Source organism: Ylistrum balloti, unplaced genomic scaffold (assembly GCF_031769215.1).
Source record: "Ylistrum balloti isolate Yb309-2 unplaced genomic scaffold, AGI_CSIRO_Ybal_v1 Utg370380, whole genome shotgun sequence".
Lineage (NCBI taxonomy): Eukaryota > Metazoa > Mollusca > Bivalvia > Pectinida > Pectinidae > Ylistrum > Ylistrum balloti.
This window is the reverse complement of record NW_026782265.1, coordinates 580,598-603,532: the sequence shown is the minus strand read 5'-3', so window position 1 is coordinate 603,532 and position 22,935 is coordinate 580,598. Positions and strand designations below refer to the sequence as shown.

Genomic DNA, 22,935 nt, shown 5'->3' with positions numbered 1-22,935 from the left:
CCTTTATGGCGTAAACCCCACAGAGGGGCAGCCAGGCAGATAAGGAAGAGGGGAGGATAGGGTGGGACTCCATAAAGTTATGGTAAGTATTACATCATGAATATTGGTTTTACATTAAAAATCCTCAATTTCTTTTCAGTAATAATTACCATAACTTTAGTATGCGAATTCGTCTTTACCGTAGTGGTGCATCGAAGCCAGGCAGCCCCTTCAGCACAACCTAAGTAGTAGGGAGGGAGAACAGAGTGCTAAAGTGAAGGAAAGGGACCTCTCTGTGAAAGAGCAGGTGTACCCACATGCCGCCGTACGGAAAGACATGGCCCGGGGCTAACGAGGAGGCCCAGCCACTGACTATGCCACCACCAAAGGTCCCAATGAATACAGGCCTTCTGAGTGGGAAGCTAGGGATCACAGATAAAAATCTGTGAAGGTATCCCTGCCCTGCCAGAATACTGCAGACATGACCTCCTGAAAGGAGGACTCATTGAGAGAAGGGCCCAGGATGAAGCAAGGGCCCTGACCTCGTGAGACCGCGCTTTCGCTCTCGCCCGAGCCAGATCATCAAAATGCTCGTAAGCATACTAAATCACCTGGCAAACCCACCTGGAAACCGACTGGGAGGAGATATCTCGTTGCCCCTGTTTAATGGGCAAAACAGACGGGATCGAGACCCCCGCCCCCCCCCCCCCCTGGTTTTATCAAGATAAAACCTAAGAGCCCGACAAGGACAAAGCAACCTATCTCGCTCCTCCGAGCTAGTCACAGCCAGGATCCTGATGGGATCGTGCGAGAACCCCGGAACCTGATTCTTCGCTAAAAACAACTCTATTCATAGCAAAGCCTCTGATTAGGGCAGAAAGAGAGGAGGACTAACCGATCTCCTTCCTGCCATAACAAGCAAGAACTCTGGCAATAGCTGTACGATAGCCAGCAATAGTGCCAGGTGGCAGATAGCGGTACCTAAACAGAGAGATTAGGAAGTCCGCAATCAAATGCAGAGGCTTCGAATGAATAAGCTTCCTTGCCGACACACCAATCACAGAAGATCATCCAACGTGACTGGTAGACGGCAGAAGAGGAAGCCCTGATTGATTGCTCAATGCAATCTGACACCTCTTGAGAAAAGCCTGCCTTGGCGTGGCTTCCAGAGATAGCCTCAGCGCGTGAAGGTGGAGGATCTCTGGTCAAGAGTGTGTCGTTCTGGGCCAAGGCTGGCGAAGGAGATTCGGTCTGGTGGGGAGAGCCAAGGGCTCCTCCACCAGAAACGACAAGAGCTCCTGAAACCAAGCTTGCCTCGGCCACAGAGGGGCTCTCAGAAGTAAGGAGCAGTGATGCTCCCAGAACTTCTGTAGAACCCTGCCCACCAGGTTGAAGGGAGGGAATGCATATGCATACGTCCCTTCCTATTCCAGAGAAAGGGCGTCCACAGCCCACGCCTTACGGTCTGGGACCGGGGAGACGAAGGTTAGCAGCTGGTTGTTCAGGGAAGTGGCAAACAGGTCTATAATAGGTCTGTCCCACGCCTGACAATTCCCCTTGAAAATCAAGGGACACAGCTGCCATTCCGTCAACACCGGCTGGTGGCGCCTGGAGAGTGGCCACCAACACACTCAGCCTGCCAGAAAGATGCTTGACCGCTATGGTCAACTGCATGTCCTGGCAGAGAAGAAGGATGTGGATGGAGAGGGCACACAGGACATGAGACCTGGTGGCCCCTGTCTCTCCAGATACGCGACAACTGTTGTCGGTAGCCACACTTTGGACTGCAGGATACCCCTAAAGGACTGCAGAGCCAAATGACAGTCATTCCGAGTACACTGATGTGCTCCGAGAGTTGTTCGCAGGACCCACTCCCCAAGCAGCATTGGCCATCGAGGTAAGCTCACATTCCTGTCATGAACGCGTCCATGAACAGGATCATAGAGGGGATAGGCTTGGTCAGAGGTACCCCGTGTGGAAAACGTTCTCCTGAATGGTCCACCAGCAAGAGAACTCCCTGACCGACTAGGGTAAGCGGGATCCAGGCTCTTGGATGACGGAACCCAGTCAGACAGGAGGAACATCTGGAGATGTCCGATGTGAATCCTCCCTAGGGGGACCACATATGCCAAGGAGTTCAGATACCCCAGAAAACTGAGGAACCAATGTACCTGGACAAGCGACCAAGTGATCGAAAGTCAGAGCCAGAGCCCTGACCTTCTCAAACTTCTCCAGAGGTGGAAGGGCTAAGCCCGAACCATGTCAAAATGGTTCCCCAGGAAGAAGAAGTCCTAATATGAAGGAACCTCTGACTTCTCTCTGGAAGGAATGAAGCCGACTCTGAGCAAGAGTTTCAGGACCAGACGAGTGTCCTTCACTAACGATTCCCACACCAAAAGAGGCACGAGGGAGTCGTCGAAATAGATGTGGACGTCTATTCTGCGTGAGTGAAGGAAACACCAGCAGCAACTTGGTGAACACCAAAGGAGCTGTCGTGAGCCCCAAGGGCATCTCTGCCTTGGCAGCATGGTCCCTACTTCCTCCTGGAGCACCCGTGCCCTTTCTGAATCCCCGGGAGGAGGAAAGAAACAAAAACGGCCAGGAGGCGAGGGACGAATCCTGAAGAAGGGGAAAACCTAGACCCTCCCTGACCACCGACAAAAGCCCAAGCGTCCTCTGTAATGTCCTGCCACTGGGAAAGGAAAGCACAGAGAGACGTCCGCCCACAGGGAGTTCCGGATGGGGCAGATCGAGCCCCTGCCAGACCAGAGAATCGTCTGCCCACCCGGAGCCTGAGCCTGCGGGAGAAGGACATGAGCCCAGGAAAGGAGAACCACCGTCCACCCGGCCATACCCTTCGCCTTTCGCGGCCAAGAAGCAGAAATAGTCAGGAACCCTTCTTCTTGCCCCCAGGAGGTTTCTTACCCTTCCTACCCTTCCCCTTGTTGCCGTTGAAGTGAGGTTGGGACTTGGGCTGTGCAGAAAACTGAGCAGCCGAAGAATTCGCCTTCTTCTTAGGAGGCACTGACCCCTGCGAGGCACTGGCCTTCTCAGCCTGAAACCTCTTCACCAGAAGTGCTGAGGCGACCGAGTCCTCCTTCATATCCTTCTGAACCCAAGGAAGAGCTCCCCTGAACAGGGTAGAGCCCTAGAAGGGGGCATTCAACAAGCGAAAACGGTAGGGTTACTGGACTGGGCGGAATTTCAGAACTGAAAACTGCAAGGCTGCCGTGTCCTGTATGTCGGCTGTTCTGTCTCGGATAACCGACACTCAGGCAAATCGGATACCCTGTATAGACAAACTGTCAGGAAGTCTATGTATGACAGAACTTGGATGGAGAGGTGCAACATTCTCTCCATCCTGTGGTGCTCTTTGGGATCGAGCACCACCTGGTCCACTGATTTGCCGGGCCAGGCAGCCAGCTGTCTCAACTCCAGCTGTGCTGGTTGAGAGGCCAGCTGCCCATCATGTGTGGCATAGTCGGAAGCTGAAGCCTCCGACAATTCACCAACACTGAGCTGCAGACCGACAAACCCGGGAGCACGGGTAGAGAAGGAGTCCTTCTCTGAAACCGGAGCCCGGGCCGTGGCCAGAACCGAAGACATGATATTGCCTTCTGGCAGAGACCGATCTGAGCGAACGGAAGCCCGAGGAGCCACCAGGGAACCCAGAAGGATGGTGGATTCAGGCGCCGACGATGCTGAGGCGGTGGGCAAACCTCCGCCCTGAGAATCCGGGAGATGTTGGCCCGGAGGACCCGCATCCCAGAAAGCATATGCTGAGCCTCGGCTTCAGCAGTCTCAGGGCCATCTTCCCCTTGTGAACCCTCTTGGCCCAGGAGAAAGTTGAATGACATCGTCTTCCTCTGCCGAGCCCGCACCCTCGATGTCCATCTCCTCCTCAATAGAGACCGAGGTCCCCTTGGGAGGAACAGGGGCCGCCAGAGGAGCCATCTCCGCAGAGGGGAACTCCTCTTTATGGCATTTGGACGCAGCGCGACCAACAGCTGTAGCTGTAGGCTTGGGTCGGAGACCCGAAGCCGACCCCTGGGAACAGGAGACCGACGGGTCCGCGCTGGAGGCGGAAGTCCTTAAGGTCTGGCAAACCTTTATAGGACCGGCCAACAAGGCCCCCGAAGTAGCAGAACATTGGGGGGATTCCGCACTGCTATAACATCTCCTAGAGGAGAGACCAACCCCTATGGGTTCCACGAGTGAAGACCCATGGGGTAAAAACCCAAACCCCTGAGGGAATGGGAACGGTCCAGCTGGCCGGGAGTGACCCCAGAACTGGCCAAGATGGCCTGCCTGAGTCTGGGGCTGGACATCCTGTCCAAAGAACCAGGATGAACCGCCACTCCCACCAGGTGGAAACCCAGACATGTACGGGCTAAGCCCGTAACTGCTGAGTAACTGTTGGTACCCAAAACCATCCGCAGGTTGGCCTGGGCGACCCAGGAATAAGTGCCCGCAGGCACCCCTACTCCCTGAGCCCGGGGGAAAGGGAGACCGGAAACCGGACTCCTGGCCTGAAGCCCCAAACCCTTGGAGGAAAACCCCCTGGGAAACCCTGCACTGGGAAATCTGGATTGGGACGGAAGTCCCAGAGCCAGAAGCCTGTGAGGGTGGGAAAACAGACCCCGTGCTGACACCAGGATTAGTGAACTCAAGTGTCACTAATCCCCGTAGCCACAGACAATCCTGACAAAAAGTCTGTGGCCCCTGACCCTATACCCGAAGGCACAGTTCCGGAGTCAAAGCGGCCCCCACCAACGACGCCACCTGGCGTGCCGAGGTCCCTGAAGGAATCAGAGACCTCGACCGGAAGTCCCTTTCCGACGGTAACACCGCCGCCTATCGAGAGCTACCGGCCAATTCGACCCTTGACTGCGCCGAGTCAGGGTCGGGCTGCCGCCCCCCCCCCCCCCCCCCCCCCCCCCCCCCCCCCCCCCCCCCCCCCCTACTCCAGGCCAGGACGCACCTGGACAGGGGGAGCCACCCCCTGCTGAAGGGCGGAGCTCGGTGGAACGAGAGCACCCCCAGCAGGAACGCTCTGGTTCAGAACTTCAGGAGGGAGGTCTTAAAAAGCTTACTTCCCTTACCGGAAGAAGAGGACGAATCCCTCTTCCGACGGAAAGTTAGCTGGAAAGGCATGGGAGCCTAAGCAGCAGACTCCATGTGCAAACAAAGTTCACATAGTGAGGTCTGGCTGCAATGTCGGCAAATGGGACAGGTATCATGGGGTTCCCATTATCTATAGAAATAGGAACATCCATGCGCTGACCCCCGACGTAAACCCGGCACCTTTATCCAGCATCGAAACAATAAAAAATTGTAACAATGAAAACAAGGATAAAAAGTTTTCTAACAATCAAAAAACTACGAACGAGATCATAAAACCTACCGTACGCAGCAAGATAGTACTGCAAAAAAAAGAAAACGGTCGTACAAAACGGCCGACAAAGCAGCAAGAAAACAATTTCAACTTCACGAAAATCCGAGTGACGAGACAAGTAGTCACGCACTCGAACACGCGGAGGAAAAACACGGCCGGAAACGAAGTTCTCGAACAATCAAAAAACTACGAACGAGAGCACAAAGCCTACCGTACACAGCACAATTATCTCAGTAAGAATGAGGACAGAATGTGTAGATAGACTAGCTATAGTCCCAATTATCTCAGTACGAATGAGGACAGAATGTGTAGATAGACTAGCTATAGTCCCAATTATCTCAGTAAGAATGAGGACAGAATGTGTAGATAGACTAGCTATAGTCCCAATTATCTCAGTACGAATGAGGACAGAATGTGTAGATAGACCAGCTTTAGTCCCAATTATCTCAGTAAGAATGAGGACAGAATGTGTAGATAGACTAGCTATAGTCTCAATTATCTCAGTACGAATGAGGACAGAATGTATAGATAGACCAGCTGTTGTCCCAATTATCTCAGTAAGAATGAGGACAGAATGTGTAGATAGACTAGCTATAGTCCCAATTATCTCAGTACGAATGAGGACAGAATGTGTAGATAGACTAGCTATAGTCCCAATTATCTCAGTACGAATGAGGACAGAATGTGTAGATAGACTAGCTATAGTCCCAATTATCTCAGTACGAATGAGGACAGAATGTATAGATAGACTAGCTATAGTCCCAATTATCTCAGTACGAATGAGGACAGAATGTGTAGATAGACTAGCTATAGTCCCAATTATCTCAGTACGAATGAGGACAGAATGTGTAGATAGACTAGCTATAGTCCCAATTATCTCAGTACGAATGAGGACAGAATGTGTAGATAGACTAGCTGTCCTCCCAATTATCTCAGTACGAATGAGGACAGAATGTATAGATAGACTAGCTATAGTCCCAATTATCTCAGTACGAATGAGGACAGAATGTGTAGATAGACAGTCCCAATTATCTCAGTAGGACAGAATGTGTAGATAGACTAGCTATAGTCCCAATTATCTCAGTACGAATGAGGACAGAATGTGTAGATAGACTAGCTATAGTCCCAATTATCTCAGTACGAATGAGGACAGAATGTGTAGATAGACTAGCTATAGTCCCAATTATCTCAGTACGAATGAGGACAGAATGTGTAGATAGACTAGCTATAGTCCCAATTATCTCAGTACGAATGAGGACAGAATGTGTAGATAGACTAGCTATAGTCCCAATTATCTCAGTACGAATGAGGACAGAATGTGTAGATAGACTAGCTATAGTCCCAATTATCTCAGTAAGAATGAGGACAGAATGTGTAGATAGACTAGCTATAGTCCCAATTATCTCAGTACGAATGAGGACAGAATGTGTAGATAGACTAGCTATAGTCCCAATTATCTCAGTAAGAATGAGGACAGCTAACAGAATGTGTAGATAGACTAGCTATAGTCCCAATTATCTCAGTACAAATGAGGACAATGTATAGATAGACTAGCTATAGTCCCAATTATCTCAGTACGAATGAGGACAGAATGTGTAGATAGACTAGCTATAGTCACAATTATCTCAGTAAGAATGAGGACAGAATGATCTCAGTACGAATGAGGACAGAATGTGTAGATAGACTAGCTATAGTCCCAATTATCTCAGTACGAATGAGGACGGAATGTGTAGATAGACTAGCTATAGTCCCAATTATCTCAGTACGAATGAGGACAGAATGTGTAGATAGACTAGCTATAGTCCCAATTATCTCAGTACGAATGAGGACAGAATGTGTAGATAGACTAGCTATAGTCCCAATTATCTCAGTAAGAATGAGGACAGAATCTCAGTACGAATGAGGACAGAATGTGTAGATAGACTAGCTATAGTCCCAATTATCTCAGTACGAATGAGGACAGAATGTGTAGATAGACTAGCTGTAGTCCCAATTATCTCAGTACGAATGAGGACAGAATGTGTAGATAGACTAGCTATTGTCCCAATTATCTCAGTACGAATGAGGACAGTGTTTAGATAGACTAGCTATTGTCCCAATTATCTCAGTATGAATGAGGACAGAATGTGTAGATAGACTAGCTATCCTCCCAATTATCTCAGTACGAATGAGGACAGAATGTGTAGATAGACTAGCTATAGTCCCAATTATCTCAGTACGAATGAGGACAGAATGTGTAGATAGACTAGCTATAGTCCCAATTATCTCAGTACGAATGAGGACAGAATGTGTAGATAGACTAGCTATAGTCCCAATTATCTCAGTACGAATGAGGACAGAATGTGTAGATAGACTAGCTATAGTCCCAATTATCTCAGTACGAATGAGGACAGAATGTGTAGATAGACTAGCTATAGTCCCAATTATCTCAGTACGAATGAGGACAGAATGTGTAGATAGACTAGCTATAGTCCCAATTATCTCAGTACGAATGAGGACAGAATGTGTAGATAGACTAGCTATAGTCCCAATTATCTCAGTACGAATGAGGACAGAATGTGTAGATAGACTAGCTATAGTCCCAATTATCTCAGTACGAATGAGGACAGAATGTGTAGATAGACTAGCTATAGTCCCAATTATCTCAGTACGAATGAGGACAGAATGTGTAGATAGACTAGCTATAGTCCCAATTATCTCAGTACGAATGAGGACAGAATGTGTAGATAGACTAGCTATAGTCCCAATTATCTCAGTACGAATGAGGACAGAATGTGTAGATAGACTAGCTATAGTCCCAATTATCTCAGTACGAATGAGGACAGAATGTGTAGATAGACTAGCTATAGTCCCAATTATCTCAGTAAGAATGAGGACAGAATGTGTAGATAGACTAGCTGTCCTCCCAATTATCTCAGTACGAATGAGGACAGAATGTGTAGATAGACTAGCTATAGTCCCAATTATCTCAGTACGAATGAGGACAGAATGTGTAGATAGACTAGCTATAGTCCCAATTATCTCAGTACGAATGAGGACAGAATGTGTAGATAGACTAGCTATAGTCCCAATTATCTCAGTACGAATGAGGACAGAATGTGTAGATAGACTAGCTATAGTCCCAATTATCTCAGTACGAATGAGGACAGAATGTGTAGATAGACTAGCTATAGTCCCAATTATCTCAGTACGAATGAGGACAGAGTGTGTAGATAGACTAGCTATAGTCCCAATTATCTCAGTACGAATGAGGACAGAATGTGTAGATAGACTAGCTATAGTCCCAATTATCTCAGTACGAATGAGGACAGAATGTGTAGATAGACTAGCTATAGTCCCAATTATCTCAGTACGAATGAGGACAGAATGTGTAGATAGACTAGCTGTAGTCCCAATTATCTCAGTACGAATGAGGACAGAATGTATAGATAGACTAGCTATAGTCCCAATTATCTCAGTACGAATGAGGACAGAATGTGTAGATAGACTAGCTATAGTCCCAATTATCTCAGTACGAATGAGGACAGAATGTATAGATAGACTAGCTATAGTCCCAATTATCACAGTACGAATGAGGACAGAATGTATAGATAGACCAGCTGTTGTCCCAATTATCTCAGTACGAATGCGGACAGAATGTGTAGATAGACCAACTATAGTCTCAATTATCTCAGTACGAATGAGGACAGAATGTGTAGATAGACTAGCTGTCCTCCCAATTATCTCAGTACGAATGAGGACAGAATGTGTAGATAGACTAGCTATAGTCCCAATTATCTCAGTACGAATGAGGACAGAATGTGTAGATAGACTAGCTATAGTCCCAATTATCTCAGTACGAATGAGGACAGAATGTGTAGATAGACTAGCTATAGTCCCAATTATCTCAGTACGAATGAGGACAGAATGTGTAGATAGACTAGCTATTGTCCCAATTTTCTCAGTACGAATGAGGACAGAATGTGTAGATAGACTAGCTATAGTCCCAATTACCTCAGTAAGAATGAAGAGAGAATGTGTAGATAGACTAGCTATAGTCCCAATTATCTCAGTACGAATGAGGACAGAATGTATAGATAGACTAGCTATAGTCCCAATTATCTCAGTACGAATGAGGACAGAATGTGTAGATAGACTAGCTATAGTCCCAATTATCTCAGTACGAATGAGGACAGAATGTGTAGATAGACTAGCTATAGTCCCAATTATCTCAGTACGAATGAGGACAGAATGTGTAGATAGACTAGCTATAGTCCCAATTATCTCAGTACGAATGAGGACAGAATGTGTAGATAGACTAGCTATAGTCCCAATTATCTCAGTACGAATGAGGACAGAATGTGTAGATAGACTAGCTATAGTCCCAATTATCTCAGTACGAATGAGGACAGAATGTGTAGATAGACTAGCTATAGTCCCAATTATCTCAGTACGAATGAGGACAGAGTGTGTAGATAGACTAGCTATAGTCCCAATTATCTCAGTACGAATGAGGACAGAATGTGTAGATAGACTAGCTATAGTCCCAATTATCTCAGATAGACCAGCTATAGTCCCAATTATCTCAGTACGAATGAGGACAGAATGTGTAGATAGACTAGCTATAGTCCCAATTATCTCAGTACGAATGAGGACAGAATGTGTAGATAGACTAGCTATTGTCCCAATTATCTCAGTACGAATGCGGACAGAATGTGTAGATAGACCAGCTATAGTCTCAATTATCTCAGTACGAATGAGGACAGAATGTGTAGATAGACTAGCTATAGTCCCAATTATCTCAGTACGAATGAGGACAGAATGTGTAGATAGACCAGCTTTAGTCCCAATTATCTCAGTACGAATGCGGACAGAATGTGTAGATAGACCAACTATAGTCTCAATTATCTCAGTACGAATGAGGACAGAATGTGTAGATAGACTAGCTGTCCTCCCAATTATCTCAGTACGAATGAGGACAGAATGTGTAGATAGACTAGCTATAGTCCCAATTATCTCAGTACGAATGAGGACAGAATGTGTAGATAGACTAGCTATAGTCCCAATTATCTCAGTAAGAATGAGGACAGAATGTGTAGATAGACTAGCTGTCCTCCCAATTATCTCAGTACGAATGAGGACAGAGTGTTAAGATAGACTAGCTATAGCCCAATTATCTCAGTACAAATGAGGACAGAATGTGTAGATAGACTAGCTATAGTCCCAATTATCTCAGTAAGAATGAGGACAGAATGTGTAGATAGACTAGCTATAGTCCCAATTATCTCAGTACGAATGAGGACAGAATGTGTAGATAGACTAGCTATAGTCCCAATTATCTCAGTACGAATGAGGACAGAATGTGTAGATAGACTAGCTATAGTCCCAATTATCTCAGTACGAATGAGGACAGAATGTGTAGATAGACTAGCTGTCCTCCCAATTATCTCAGTACGAATGAGGACAGAATGTGTAGATAGACTAGCTGTCCTCCCAATTATCTCAGTACACTGATTTGTGGACAGGTGACTGATTTGTGGAGTGTTGTGTAACAGGTGACTGATTTGTGGTGTATTGTGTAACAGGTGACTGATTTGTGGTGTAACAGGTGACTTATTTGTGGAGTACTGTGTTATGGTGACTGATTTGTGTGTAGTGTACAGGTGACTGATTTGTGGAGTACTGTGTAACTGACTGATTTGTGGTGTACTGTGTATGAGGACAGTGTAGATGACTGACTTTTGTGGAGTATTGTGTAACACGTGACTGATTTGTGTAGTATTGTGTAACAGGTGACTGATTTGTGGAGTACTGTGTAACAGGTGACTGATTTGTGGAGTATTGTGTAACAGGTGACTGATTTGTGGTGTATTGTGTAACAGGTGACTGATTTGTGGAGTACTGTGTAACAGGTGACTGATTTGTGGAGTACTGTGTAACAGGTGACTAATTTGTGGTGCACTGTGTCACAGGTGACTAATTTGTAGAGTACTGTGTAACAGGTGACTGATTTGTTGTGTACTGTGTAACAGGTGACTGATTTGTGGAGTACTGTGTCACAGGTGACTGATTTGTGGAGTACTGTGTAACAGGTGACTGATTTGTGGAGTACTGTGTTATAGGTGACGTATTTGTAGAGTACTGTGTAAAAGTTGACTGATTTGTGGTGTATTGTGTAACAGGTGACTTATTTATGGAGTACTGTGTAACAGATGACTGATTTGTGGGGTACTATGTAACAGGTGACTGATTTGTGGTGTTTGTGGAGTACTGTGTAACAGGTGACTGATTTTTGGTGTATTGTGTAACAGGTGACTGATTTGTGGAGTACTGATTTGTGGAGTGTGTAACAGTGGAGTATTGTGTACTGATTTGTGGAGTACTGTGTAACAGGTGACTGATTTGTGGAGTATTGTGTAACAGTTGACTGATTTGTGGAGTAATGTGTAACAGGTGAGTGTAACAGGTGACTGATTTGTGGAGTACTGTGTTATAGGTGACTGATTTGTGGAGTATTGTGTAACAGTTGACTGATTTGTGGAGTATTGTGTAACAGGTGACTGATTTGTGTAGTATTGTGTAACAGGTGACTGATTTGTGGAGTAATGTGTTATAGGTGACTTATTTGTGGAGTAATGTGTTATAGGTGACTGATTTGTGGAGTATTGTGTAACAGTTGACTGATTTGTGGAGTACTGTGTAACAGTTGACTGATTTGTGGAGTACTGTGTAACAGGTGACTGATTTGTGTAGTATTGTGTAACAGGTGACTGATTTGTGGAGTAATGTGTTATAGGTGACTGATTTGTGGTGTACTGTGTAACAGGTGACTGATTTGTGGAGTAATGTGTTATAGGTGACTTATTTGTGGAGTATTGTGTAACAGGTGACTGATTTGTGGAGTACTGTGTAACAGGTGACTGATTTGTGGAGTACTGTGTAACAGGTGACTGATTTGTGGAGTACTGTGTAACAGGTGACTGATTTGTGGAGTACTGTGTTATAGGTGACTTATTTGTAGAGTGCTGTATAACAGTTGACTGATTTGTGGTGTACTGTGTAACAGGTGACTGATTTGTGGTGTATTGTGTAACAGGTGACTGATTTGTGGAGTACTGTGTAACAGGTGACTGATTTGTGGAGTACTGTGTAACAGGTGACTGATTTGTGGAGTAGTGTGTAACAGGTGACTGATTTGTGGAGTACTGTGTAACAGGTGACTGATTTGTGGAGTACTGTGTAACAGGTGACTGATTTGTGGAGTACTGTGTTATAGGTGACTGATTTGTGGAGTACTGTGTAACAGGTGACTGATTTGTGGTGTATTGTGTAACAGGTGACTGATTTGTGGAGTACTGTGTTATAGGTGACTGATTTGTGGAGTATTGTGTAACAGTTGACTGATTTGTGGAGTAATGTGTAACAGGTGACTGATTTGTGGAGTACTGTGTTATAGGTGACTTATTTGTGGTGTATTGTGTAACAGGTGACTGATTTGTGGAGTACTGTGTTACAGGTGACTGATTTGTGGAGTGTTGTGTAACAGGTGACTGATTTGTGGTGCACTGTGTCACAGGTGACTAATTTGTGGTGCACTGTGTGTGGAGTACTGTGTAACAGTTGACTGATTTGTGGTGTATTGTGTAACAGTTGACTGATTTGTGGAGTATTGTGTAACAGTTGACTGATTTGTGGTGTATTGTGTAACAGTTGACTGATTTGTGGAGTACTGTGTAACAGGTGACTGATTTGTGGTGTATTGTGTAACAGGTGACTGATTTGTGGAGTACTGTGTAACAGGTGACTGATTTGTGGAGTACTGTGTTATAGGTGACTGATTTGTGGTGTATTGTGTAACAGTTGACTGATTTGTGGTGTATTGTGTAACAGGTGACTGATTTGTGGAGTATTGTGTAACAGGTGACTGATTTGTGGTGTATTGTGTAACAGGTGACTGATTTGTGGAGTAATGTGTTATAGGTGACTGATTTGTGGAGTACTGTGTAACAGTTGACTGATTTGTGGAGTACTGTGTAACAGGTGACTGATTTGTGGAGTACTGTGTTATAGGTGACTGATTTGTGGAGTATTGTGTAACAGTTGACTGATTTGTGGAGTACTGTGTAACAGTTGACTGATTTGTGGAGTACTGTGTAACAGTTGACTGATTTGTGGAGTATTGTGTAACAGGTGACTGATTTGTGGAGTACTGTGTAACAGTTGACTGATTTGTGGAGTGTTGTGTAACAGGTGACTGATTTGTGGTGTATTGTGTAACAGGTGACTGATTTGTGGAGTACTGTGTAACAGGTGACTGATTTGTGGAGTACTGTGTAACAGGTGACTGATTTGTGGTGTATTGTGTAACAGGTGACTGATTTGTGGAGTACTGTGTTATAGGTGACTTATTTGTGGAGTACTGTGTAACAGTTGACTGATTTGTGGTGTATTGTGTAACAGTTGACTGATTTGTGGAGTATTGTGTAACAGTTGACTGATTTGTGGAGTACTGTGTAACAGTTGACTGATTTGTGGAGTACTGTGTAACAGGTGACTGATTTGTGGTGTATTGTGTAACAGGTGACTGATTTGTGGAGTAATGTGTAACAGGTGACTTATTTGTGGAGTACTGTATTACAGGTGACTGATTTGTGGTGTATTGTGTAACAGTTGACTGATTTGTGGTGTATTGTGTAACAGTTGACTGATTTGTGGTGTATTGTGTAACAGGTGACTGATTTGTGGAGTACTGTATTACAGGTGACTGATTTGTGGTGTATTGTGTAACAGGTGACTGATTTGTGGAGTAATGTGTTATAGGTGACTTATTTGTGGAGTACTGTGTAACAGTTGACTGATTTGTGGAGTACTGTGTAACAGGTGACTGATTTGTGGAGTACTGTGTTATAGGTGACTTATTTGTGGAGTACTGTGTAACAGGTGACTGATTTGTGGAGTACTGTGTAACAGTTGACTGATTTGTGGAGTACTGTGTAACAGGTGACTGATTTGTGGTGTATTGGGTAACAGGTGACTGATTTGTGGAGTACTGTGTCACAGTTGACTGATTTGTGGAGTACTGTGTAACAGGTGACTGATTTGTGGAGTACTGTGTAACAGTTGACTGATTTGTGGTGTATTGTGTAACAGTTGACTGATTTGTGGAGTAACAGGTGACTGATTTGTGGTGTATTGTGTAACAGTGACTGATTTGTGGAGTGACAGGTGACTTATTTATGGAGTACTGTGTAACAGATGACTGATTTGTGGGGTACTATGTAACAGGTGACTGATTTGTGGTGTATTGTGTAACAGGTGACGGATTTGTAGAGTACTGTGTAACAGGTGACTGATTTGTGGTGTATTGTGTAACAGGTGACTGATTTGTGGAGTACTGTGTTATAGGTGACTTATTTGTGGAGTACTGTGTAACAGGTGACTGATTTGTGGAGTACTGTGTTATAGGTGACTTATTTGTGGAGTACTGTGTAACAGGTGACTGATTTGTGGAGTACTGTGTAACAGTTGACTGATTTGTGGTGTATTGTGTAACAGGTGACTGATTTGTGGAGTACTGTGTAACAGGTGACTGATTTGTTGTGTACTGTGTAACAGGTGACTGATTTGTGGTGTACTGTGTTATAGTTGACTGGTTTGTGGAGTACTGTGTTATAGTTGACTTATTTGTAGAGTACTGTGTAACAGGTGACTGATTTGTGGAGTACTGTGTAACAGTTGACTGATTTGTGGTGTATTGTGTAACAGGTGACTGATTTGTGGAGTACTGTGTAACAGTTGACTGATTTGTGGAGTAACAGGTGTGGTGGTATTGTGTAACAGTGACTGATTTGTGGAGTACAGTGTGTTTGTGGTGTTATAGGTGACTGATTTGTGGTGTATTGTGTAACAGGTGACTGATTTGTGGAGTACTGTGTTATAGGTGACTTATTTGTGGAGTACTGTGTAACAGTTGACTGATTTGTGGAGTACTGTGTAACAGGTGACTGATTGACTGATTTGTGGTGTATTGTGTAACAGGTGACTGATTTGTGGAGTATTGTGTAACAGGTGACTGATTTGTGTAGTACTGTGTCACAGTTGACTGATTTGTGGAGTAATGTGTTATAGGTGGCAGCTTTGTTTTGAATATTTTACAGATGGCTGATTAGTGATGGACTCTGTTATGGGTTACTGTGTATTACAGGCTACTGATTTGTTGATGACTGTGTTACAGGTGAACGGCCATGATATGACTGTGGTGACACACAGAAAAGCTGTAGAATATATACAGAGGAAGCCTGTCCTGAATATGCTGGTATATAGGAAAGGTGTGCCTAATCTTGCACACCAAGAACAGCACCAGCAAACACAGTTCCAAACCTTCAACCAACAACAGGACTATCCCATTGCCTACCAGTAAAAACCCAACAACCAATTCCAGTTAGGGGCTCAGTGTCAAGACAAACTGGCAGAGGAAGAATTCTTACTGACCAAAAAATGGTCAGAATATTTTTTTCTAGTGTAGAGTCTGTGTCTTTATATAATCACTGAATACATTTAAGACCATCTAAACCAATTTCAACATTCCAGCAATAAAACTGTATGTTGTACCAACTGCCAACTACCAATATTTTTTACATTCACCACCCAGGTATGAAGATTTTCCAGATATTAACAACCAACAGGAAAAATAATTTTTTACCCCACTATTGTCTATCAGCCACTTCATTCTGACAAACCCCCTCTGAATGTGATAGATGATAATCTACTTTTTTCACTCACCACAGGTCACCATATTAACTGCTATATGCATGTATGGACTTCTAAAAGACTTGTGATAATCACTGACCTCCATCCAACCTCAAGGAATCAGTCATTCAGTAACATCCACAGTAATTGTATGTATAAACTTACCCGTATCTATTGCAGTTCAATACCAACAATTGCTATATTATTACTCTATACTACTAGGCCTACCTCACTACTGTTAAACAGGTTTTGTGTATTCCCTGCCCCCCTGGGTTTGACCATATTCCAATCTCACAATTTTGATGATGATGTGTCCTTTGTCACATTGAAAATTTCCTAACAAACTGGAATTGAATATGTTTTTGTTCTACATGTTCTCATATTACAATAAAATTGACAGTGACTCGTGTGTTGTACTTAACACTGCCAATATCATTCACTTATTGTAAAAACATATGTTGGTAGCAACTGATTATAAATATACCTTGCTTATAGATGTCCACTTAGTTAGAAGTGAAGGTGTTTGGAAATATATTGAGAAAGGTTGCTGTCATTAGATGTATATAGTTTATTAAAAAAAAATTTTTTTAATGATTGCTACTTCAAACAATCAAGAGTCCAGCTTTCAATATTTAAAACAGAATATTTTCATATATTTACATACATTATTTTTATCATTATATTTCCAGTCTTACACTTAAAGAACTTAACTGCAATTAAATAACAGTCCACAGAAGATTTTGATTCAGAACATACGTGGACGGGGTTTATAACAGAGAAAGTAGACTGTATTTCAACGTAGAATTATGGTTTGTCATAAAACAATGTCTGTATGCAATAAGAGAAACTTTTATTTCTATATTAGACCGTATGAAAGGTGTTCAATATTGTTGGTTTAGATTTTTGATGGACAACGAAATTTTCTTGTGAAAACATAAACATTGAAAGCAGATATGTTATTGTTTATTGCAACAGAACTTTTTTCCATTGGGTATTTCACCCACTGTTCTGCGAAAAGGGAGAAAGACGGTTGGAAAGAAATGAGAGAAGGGTGAAGTTGGCATGGATTAAGTAATAGTCTTGATCTTTATCATGTCTGGGTACTGAAAAAACAATATTACGGATGAGATTTAGGTTTCTATCTGATAAATGTTTTTGATCATGTAAGTGTTGTGATTTATAAGAACTAAAATTATGCTTTAATGATTAGAATTTTGATAGGTCATCAGGTACCTTAATTTCAGTGTTTTAAAGAAAAATGTATTTGTAGTAATAAAAATGGGTTTTACATATGAAGTTATATCAACATGGGATTTCTGAAGGTTGCTGAATTCTCTTTAAATTGGCTATAGGTAGACAGTAAGAGGGGTCTACTAGGAGTAGGAACAGCAATGAACTTTTATCTATTACTAAGGAAACTGGACAAGAAATCAAAGTGTTAATAATCGTCATATGGGTTGTAATCTAGATATTGTTACCAATAATATTATACGGAAAATAGGGATGTACACAATTCTGTTTATTAAATAGGGATGTACACAATTCTGTTTATTAAATAGGGATGTACACAATTCTGTTTATTAAATAGGGATGTACACAATTCTGTTTATTAAATAGGGATGTACACAATTCTGTTTATTAAATAGGGATGTACACAATTCTGTTTATTAAATAGGGATGTACATAATTCTGTTTATTAAATGAAATGCTTCATATTTACTGAAGAATTACAGGATTTCAAGCAGGGATTTTTGACAGATTTTATTTTGTGGCATTAAGTCATATTGTTGTGACCCCATCACAATTGTTAATTCATATACTTCAGTACTTCTTACATATGTTTAATGTTGTTGAAACCAGCTCAGATTAATCTGCCTTATTTTGTCCTTGTCTTGTCACCTAACTGAATTATTAAAGACCTGTCCTTCACTTTTTTGTTATAACAACTGAAGTTTCCACTGTCTTTTTTTAAAAAAGATCAATTACATAGTTTTATTCTCATTAAGTCTGATATTTCATTTTCTATTTAAAAGCAGATTTTTAACTTAATTATAAGTAATAAAACAAAGTCATATTCTGTACTTAGTATGTCAATATTATTGTCTGTATTTTTGTTGGTTTTAATTATGGAATGTTAAACACATGATAATATTTATAGCTGTTCAATTTGTTGATGGGTTTTGTATGTCACGTTCTCTTGGTGAGCTGCAAACTAGATATATAGACTGTTCCTGGGCTCTTTGCCTACAGATGAAAGCCTTTGAATTATATCAACTTACTGGGTTAAGGAACACTGTAATTTATGATAATATTTACGATAGGAAACATCTGTTTACTCGTGTGTTTGTTTAGTCAACATCAAACGTTGAAGGTTGTGACATGAAGACAGAAGCGTTGTAATGACTTGCTATACAAATTTTTATAATTCATCTGCTAGATTTGATTCAGTATATTTTTCGATATATCAAATATCTAATGTGATCTTGTTTTTTTGTATTTGTATACTTAGTATGCCAATATTTTGCCTTTTTCACCTTGATTGTTGTGCAGATGTGTATAGCTGTTGTTGCTTTCATACTTCGTACCCAGTTGAGGTACAAGGATAATTCTAAAAATTATTAATCATATCTATTGAAGTAGTTGTCTCATATATGGAAAATTGTCAAAGCCCTTGAGGCCAACCACAAGGGGGTAAGTTGATTAAGTACAGTAATAGACAGAAAATCAAGTGCAATTAGTTGACAAATTGGCATAGAGTTGATTACTTGTGGTTGACCTGAAACCATCAAATTTGGAATACCTCTAGCTTTTTTGGATTTATTTATATCATACTTTTATGATTTTTACAACATTGCAGTTTAAACCATATAAACTTAGTGAATTGATATTCACATGAAGATGGTTATAACAAAAGGTGTTTTTAATGTTGTACTGTCTATTCCATTTATCACCATTCCATGGAATTTAGAATCAGACTGTTTATTCTTAATCCTTACCTCAGGATATGAGTATTTCCAGTGTGAAAGATAGGCAAAAATGGAAGGTAATTATGTACAGGTTCTTCCGCCATCCTAGTCCACACTGCAGTCACATAGGAAGACATTTTCAAGTAAATTTTCTAAATGGTGTCAAGTTTTTCAAATTAACATTCTCATTTAAAGTAACCCTAGAAAAAATGGGATAGCATTCCATTAAAAATATAATATACATGTAGATTACTGGTAGTGAAAACAAATAATGTAATATCATATTGTTTTAATGTTACATACAAATTCATAATACAATGGAATATAACAAAGTCATTGGCCATTCTTTCTTATCACAAAAACATGTCCTTAAAAAGCCTTTCTTCTTTTTCAATCAAAAGACAAATGTGTTAGGTCTATGCAGAGGAAAATTTAATGAACTTATAAATGTATTATTCATGTAACAAGAAAAGTACTTTGTGTACAGAAAGATGTTAATGAGAGTCTAGGGTACAATTATTCAGGAAATATAATGGCATATTGTGTACAGAAATAAGTTTGTATGTAAAGTTGTAATGTTCACAGAAAGGTGTATAGATGTTTAAAGACAAATCTCATACGCTAAGAAATAGGTTTACTTGTAAATGTAATATGTAAATAGATTATTTATGTTCCCGGAGGGTGTTTCGTATGCAGAAAAAGGGTTAGTTCATAGAGAGCTGTAGTATCAGGAAAGAGGTTATTATGTATACAGTTGTGGACAGAAAAAGGATAGGTTCATAGAAAAGAGGTCATGTACACAGAAAAACATGACATACTCAGGAAAGTGATTATGTTCATAGAAAAACATTGTGTACACAGAAAAGTGTCTATTTACACAGAAAAGTAGTTATTTACACAGAAAAGTGTCTATTTACACAGAAAACTGGTTATTTACACAGAAATGTGGCTATTTACAAAGAAATATGGCTATTTACAAAGAAATATGGCTATTTACAAAGAAATGTGGCTATTTATACAGAAATATGGCTATTTACACAGAAATATGGCTATTTACACAGAAATATGGCTATTAAATGTGGCTATTTACACAGAAATATGGCTATTTACAGAGAAAAACATGATGTAAATGGAGAATAATGATGTATTCAAATGTACAGCAAAAAAGTGATGTATGATCAAAGAGTTTATGTACACTCAAAGGGTTATGTACACTCACAGGGTTATGTACGCTCAAAGGGTTATGTACACTCAAAGGGTTATGTATGCTCAAAGGGTTATGTACACTCAAAGGGTTATGTACGCTTGAATGGTTTATGTACACTTTACTCTAAGGGTTATGATAATTTTACTCTAAGGGTTATCTCTAAGGGTTATGTACATTTTACTCTAAGGGTTATGTACATTTTACTCTAAGGGTTATGTACATTTTACTCTAAGGGTTATATACATTTTACTCTATGGGTTATGTACATTTTACTCTAAGGGTTATCTCTAAGGGTTATGTACACTTAACTCTAAGGGTTATGTACATTTTACTCTAAGGGTTATCTCTAAGGGTTATGTACACTTTACTCTAAGGGTTATGTACATTTTACTCTAAGGGTTATCTCTAAGGGTTTTATACATTTTACTCTAAGGGTTATATACACTTTACTCTAAGGGTTATTTACATTTTACTCTAAGGGTTATATACATTTTACTCTATGGGTTATGTACATTTTACTCTAAGGGTTATGTACACTTTACTCTAAGGGTTATATACATTTTACTCTAAGGGTTATGTACACTTTACTCTAAGGGTTATATACATTTTACTCTAAGGGTTATGTACACTTTACTCTAAGGGTTATGTTAATTTTATCTAAGGGTTATATACACTTTACTCTAAGGGTTATGTTAATTTTACTCGAAGGGTTATATACATTTTACTCTAAGGGTTATGTACACTTTACTCTAAGGGTTATATACATTTTACTCTAAGGGTTAAGTACACTTTACTCTAAGGGTTATGTTCATTTTATCTAAGGGTTATGTACACTTTACTCTAAGGGTTATATACACTTTACTCTAAGGGTTATATACATTTTACTCTAAGGGTTATATACATTTTATATATACATTTTACTCTAAGGGTTAAGTACACTTTACTCTAAGGGTTATGTTCATTTTATCTAAGGGTTATATACACTTTACTCTAAGGGTTATGTTCATTTTATCTAAGGGTTATGTACACTTTACTCTAAGGGTTATATACATTTTACTCTAAGGGTTATATACATTTTACTCTAAGGGTTATGTTCATTTTATCTAAGGGTTATATACACTTTACTCTAAGGGTTATGTTCATTTTATCTAAGGGTTATGTACACTTTACTCTAAGGGTTATATACATTTTACTCTAAGGGTTATATACATTTTACTCTAAGGGTTATGTTCATTTTATCTAAGGGTTATGTACACTTTACTCTAAGGGTTATGTTCATTTTACTCTAAGGGTTATATACATTTTACTCTAAGGGTTATGTACACTTTACTCTAAGGGTTATATACATTTTACTCTAAGGGTTATGTACACTTTACTCTAAGGGTTATGTTCATTTTACTCTAAGGGTTATGTACACTTTACTCTAAGGGTTATGTTCATTTTACTCTAAGGGTTATGTACACTTTACTCTAAGGGTTATGTTCATTTTACTCTAAGGGTTATGTACACTTTACTCTAAGGGTTATGTTCATTTTACTCTAAGGGTTATGTACACTTTACTCTAAGGGTTATATACATTTTACTCTAAGGGTTATATACATTTTACTCTAAGGGTTATGTACACTTTACTCTAAGGGTTATGTTCATTTTATCTAAGGGTTATATACACTTTACTCTAAGGGTTATATACATTTTACTCTAAGGGTTATATACACTTTACTCTAAGGGTTATATACATTTTACTCTAAGGGTTATGTACATTTTACTCTAAGGGTTATATACATTTTACTCTATGGGTTATGTACATTTTACTCTAAGGGTTATCTCTAAGGGTTATGTACACTTAACTCTAAGGGTTATGTACATTTTACTCTAAGGGTTATCTCTAAGGGTTATGTACACTTTACTCTAAGGGTTATGTACATTTTACTCTAAGGGTTATCTCTAAGGGTTGTATACATTTTACTCTAAGGGTTATATACACTTTACTCTAAGGGTTATATACATTTTACTCTAAGGGTTATATACATTTTACTCTATGGGTTATGTACATTTTACTCTAAGGGTTATGTACACTTTACTCTAAGGGTTATATACATTTTACTCTAAGGGTTATGTACACTTTACTCTAAGGGTTATATACATTTTACTCTAAGGGTTATGTACACTTTACTCTAAGGGTTATGTTCATTTTATCTAAGGGTTATATACACTTTACTCTAAGGGTTATGTTAATTTTACTCGAAGGGTTATATACATTTTACTCTAAGGGTTATGTACACTTTACTCTAAGGGTTATATACATTTTACTCTAAGGGTTAAGTACACTTTACTCTAAGGGTTATGTTCATTTTATCTAAGGGTTATGTACACTTTACTCTAAGGGTTATATACACTTTACTCTAAGGGTTATATACATTTTACTCTAAGGGTTATATACATTTTACTCTAAGGGTTATATACATTTTACTCTAAGGGTTAAGTACACTTTACTCTAAGGGTTATGTTCCTTTTATCTAAGGGTTATATACACTTTACTCTAAGGGTTATGTTCATTTTATCTAAGGGTTATGTACACTTTACTCTAAGGGTTATATACATTTTACTCTAAGGGTTATATACATTTTACTCTAAGGGTTATGTTCATTTTATCTAAGGGT

At 40.6% G+C, this 22,935-nt stretch overlaps 1 protein-coding gene across 1 annotated transcript; it reads right to left on the bottom strand.

Annotated features, from left to right (window-relative positions):
* Window positions 1-13,983: 13,983 nt before the first annotated feature.
* Window positions 13,984-16,082, bottom strand: LOC132554120 (uncharacterized; the record flags this gene model as incomplete). Its single annotated transcript, XM_060218420.1, has 3 exons — window positions 16,056-16,082; window positions 14,952-15,047; window positions 13,984-14,057 (listed from the first exon to the last, which is right to left on the bottom strand). Coding segments are annotated over exons 1-3 (197 nt in total), but the record flags the coding sequence as incomplete, so codon positions are not given.
* Between the last annotated feature and the right edge of the window lie 6,853 nt (window positions 16,083-22,935).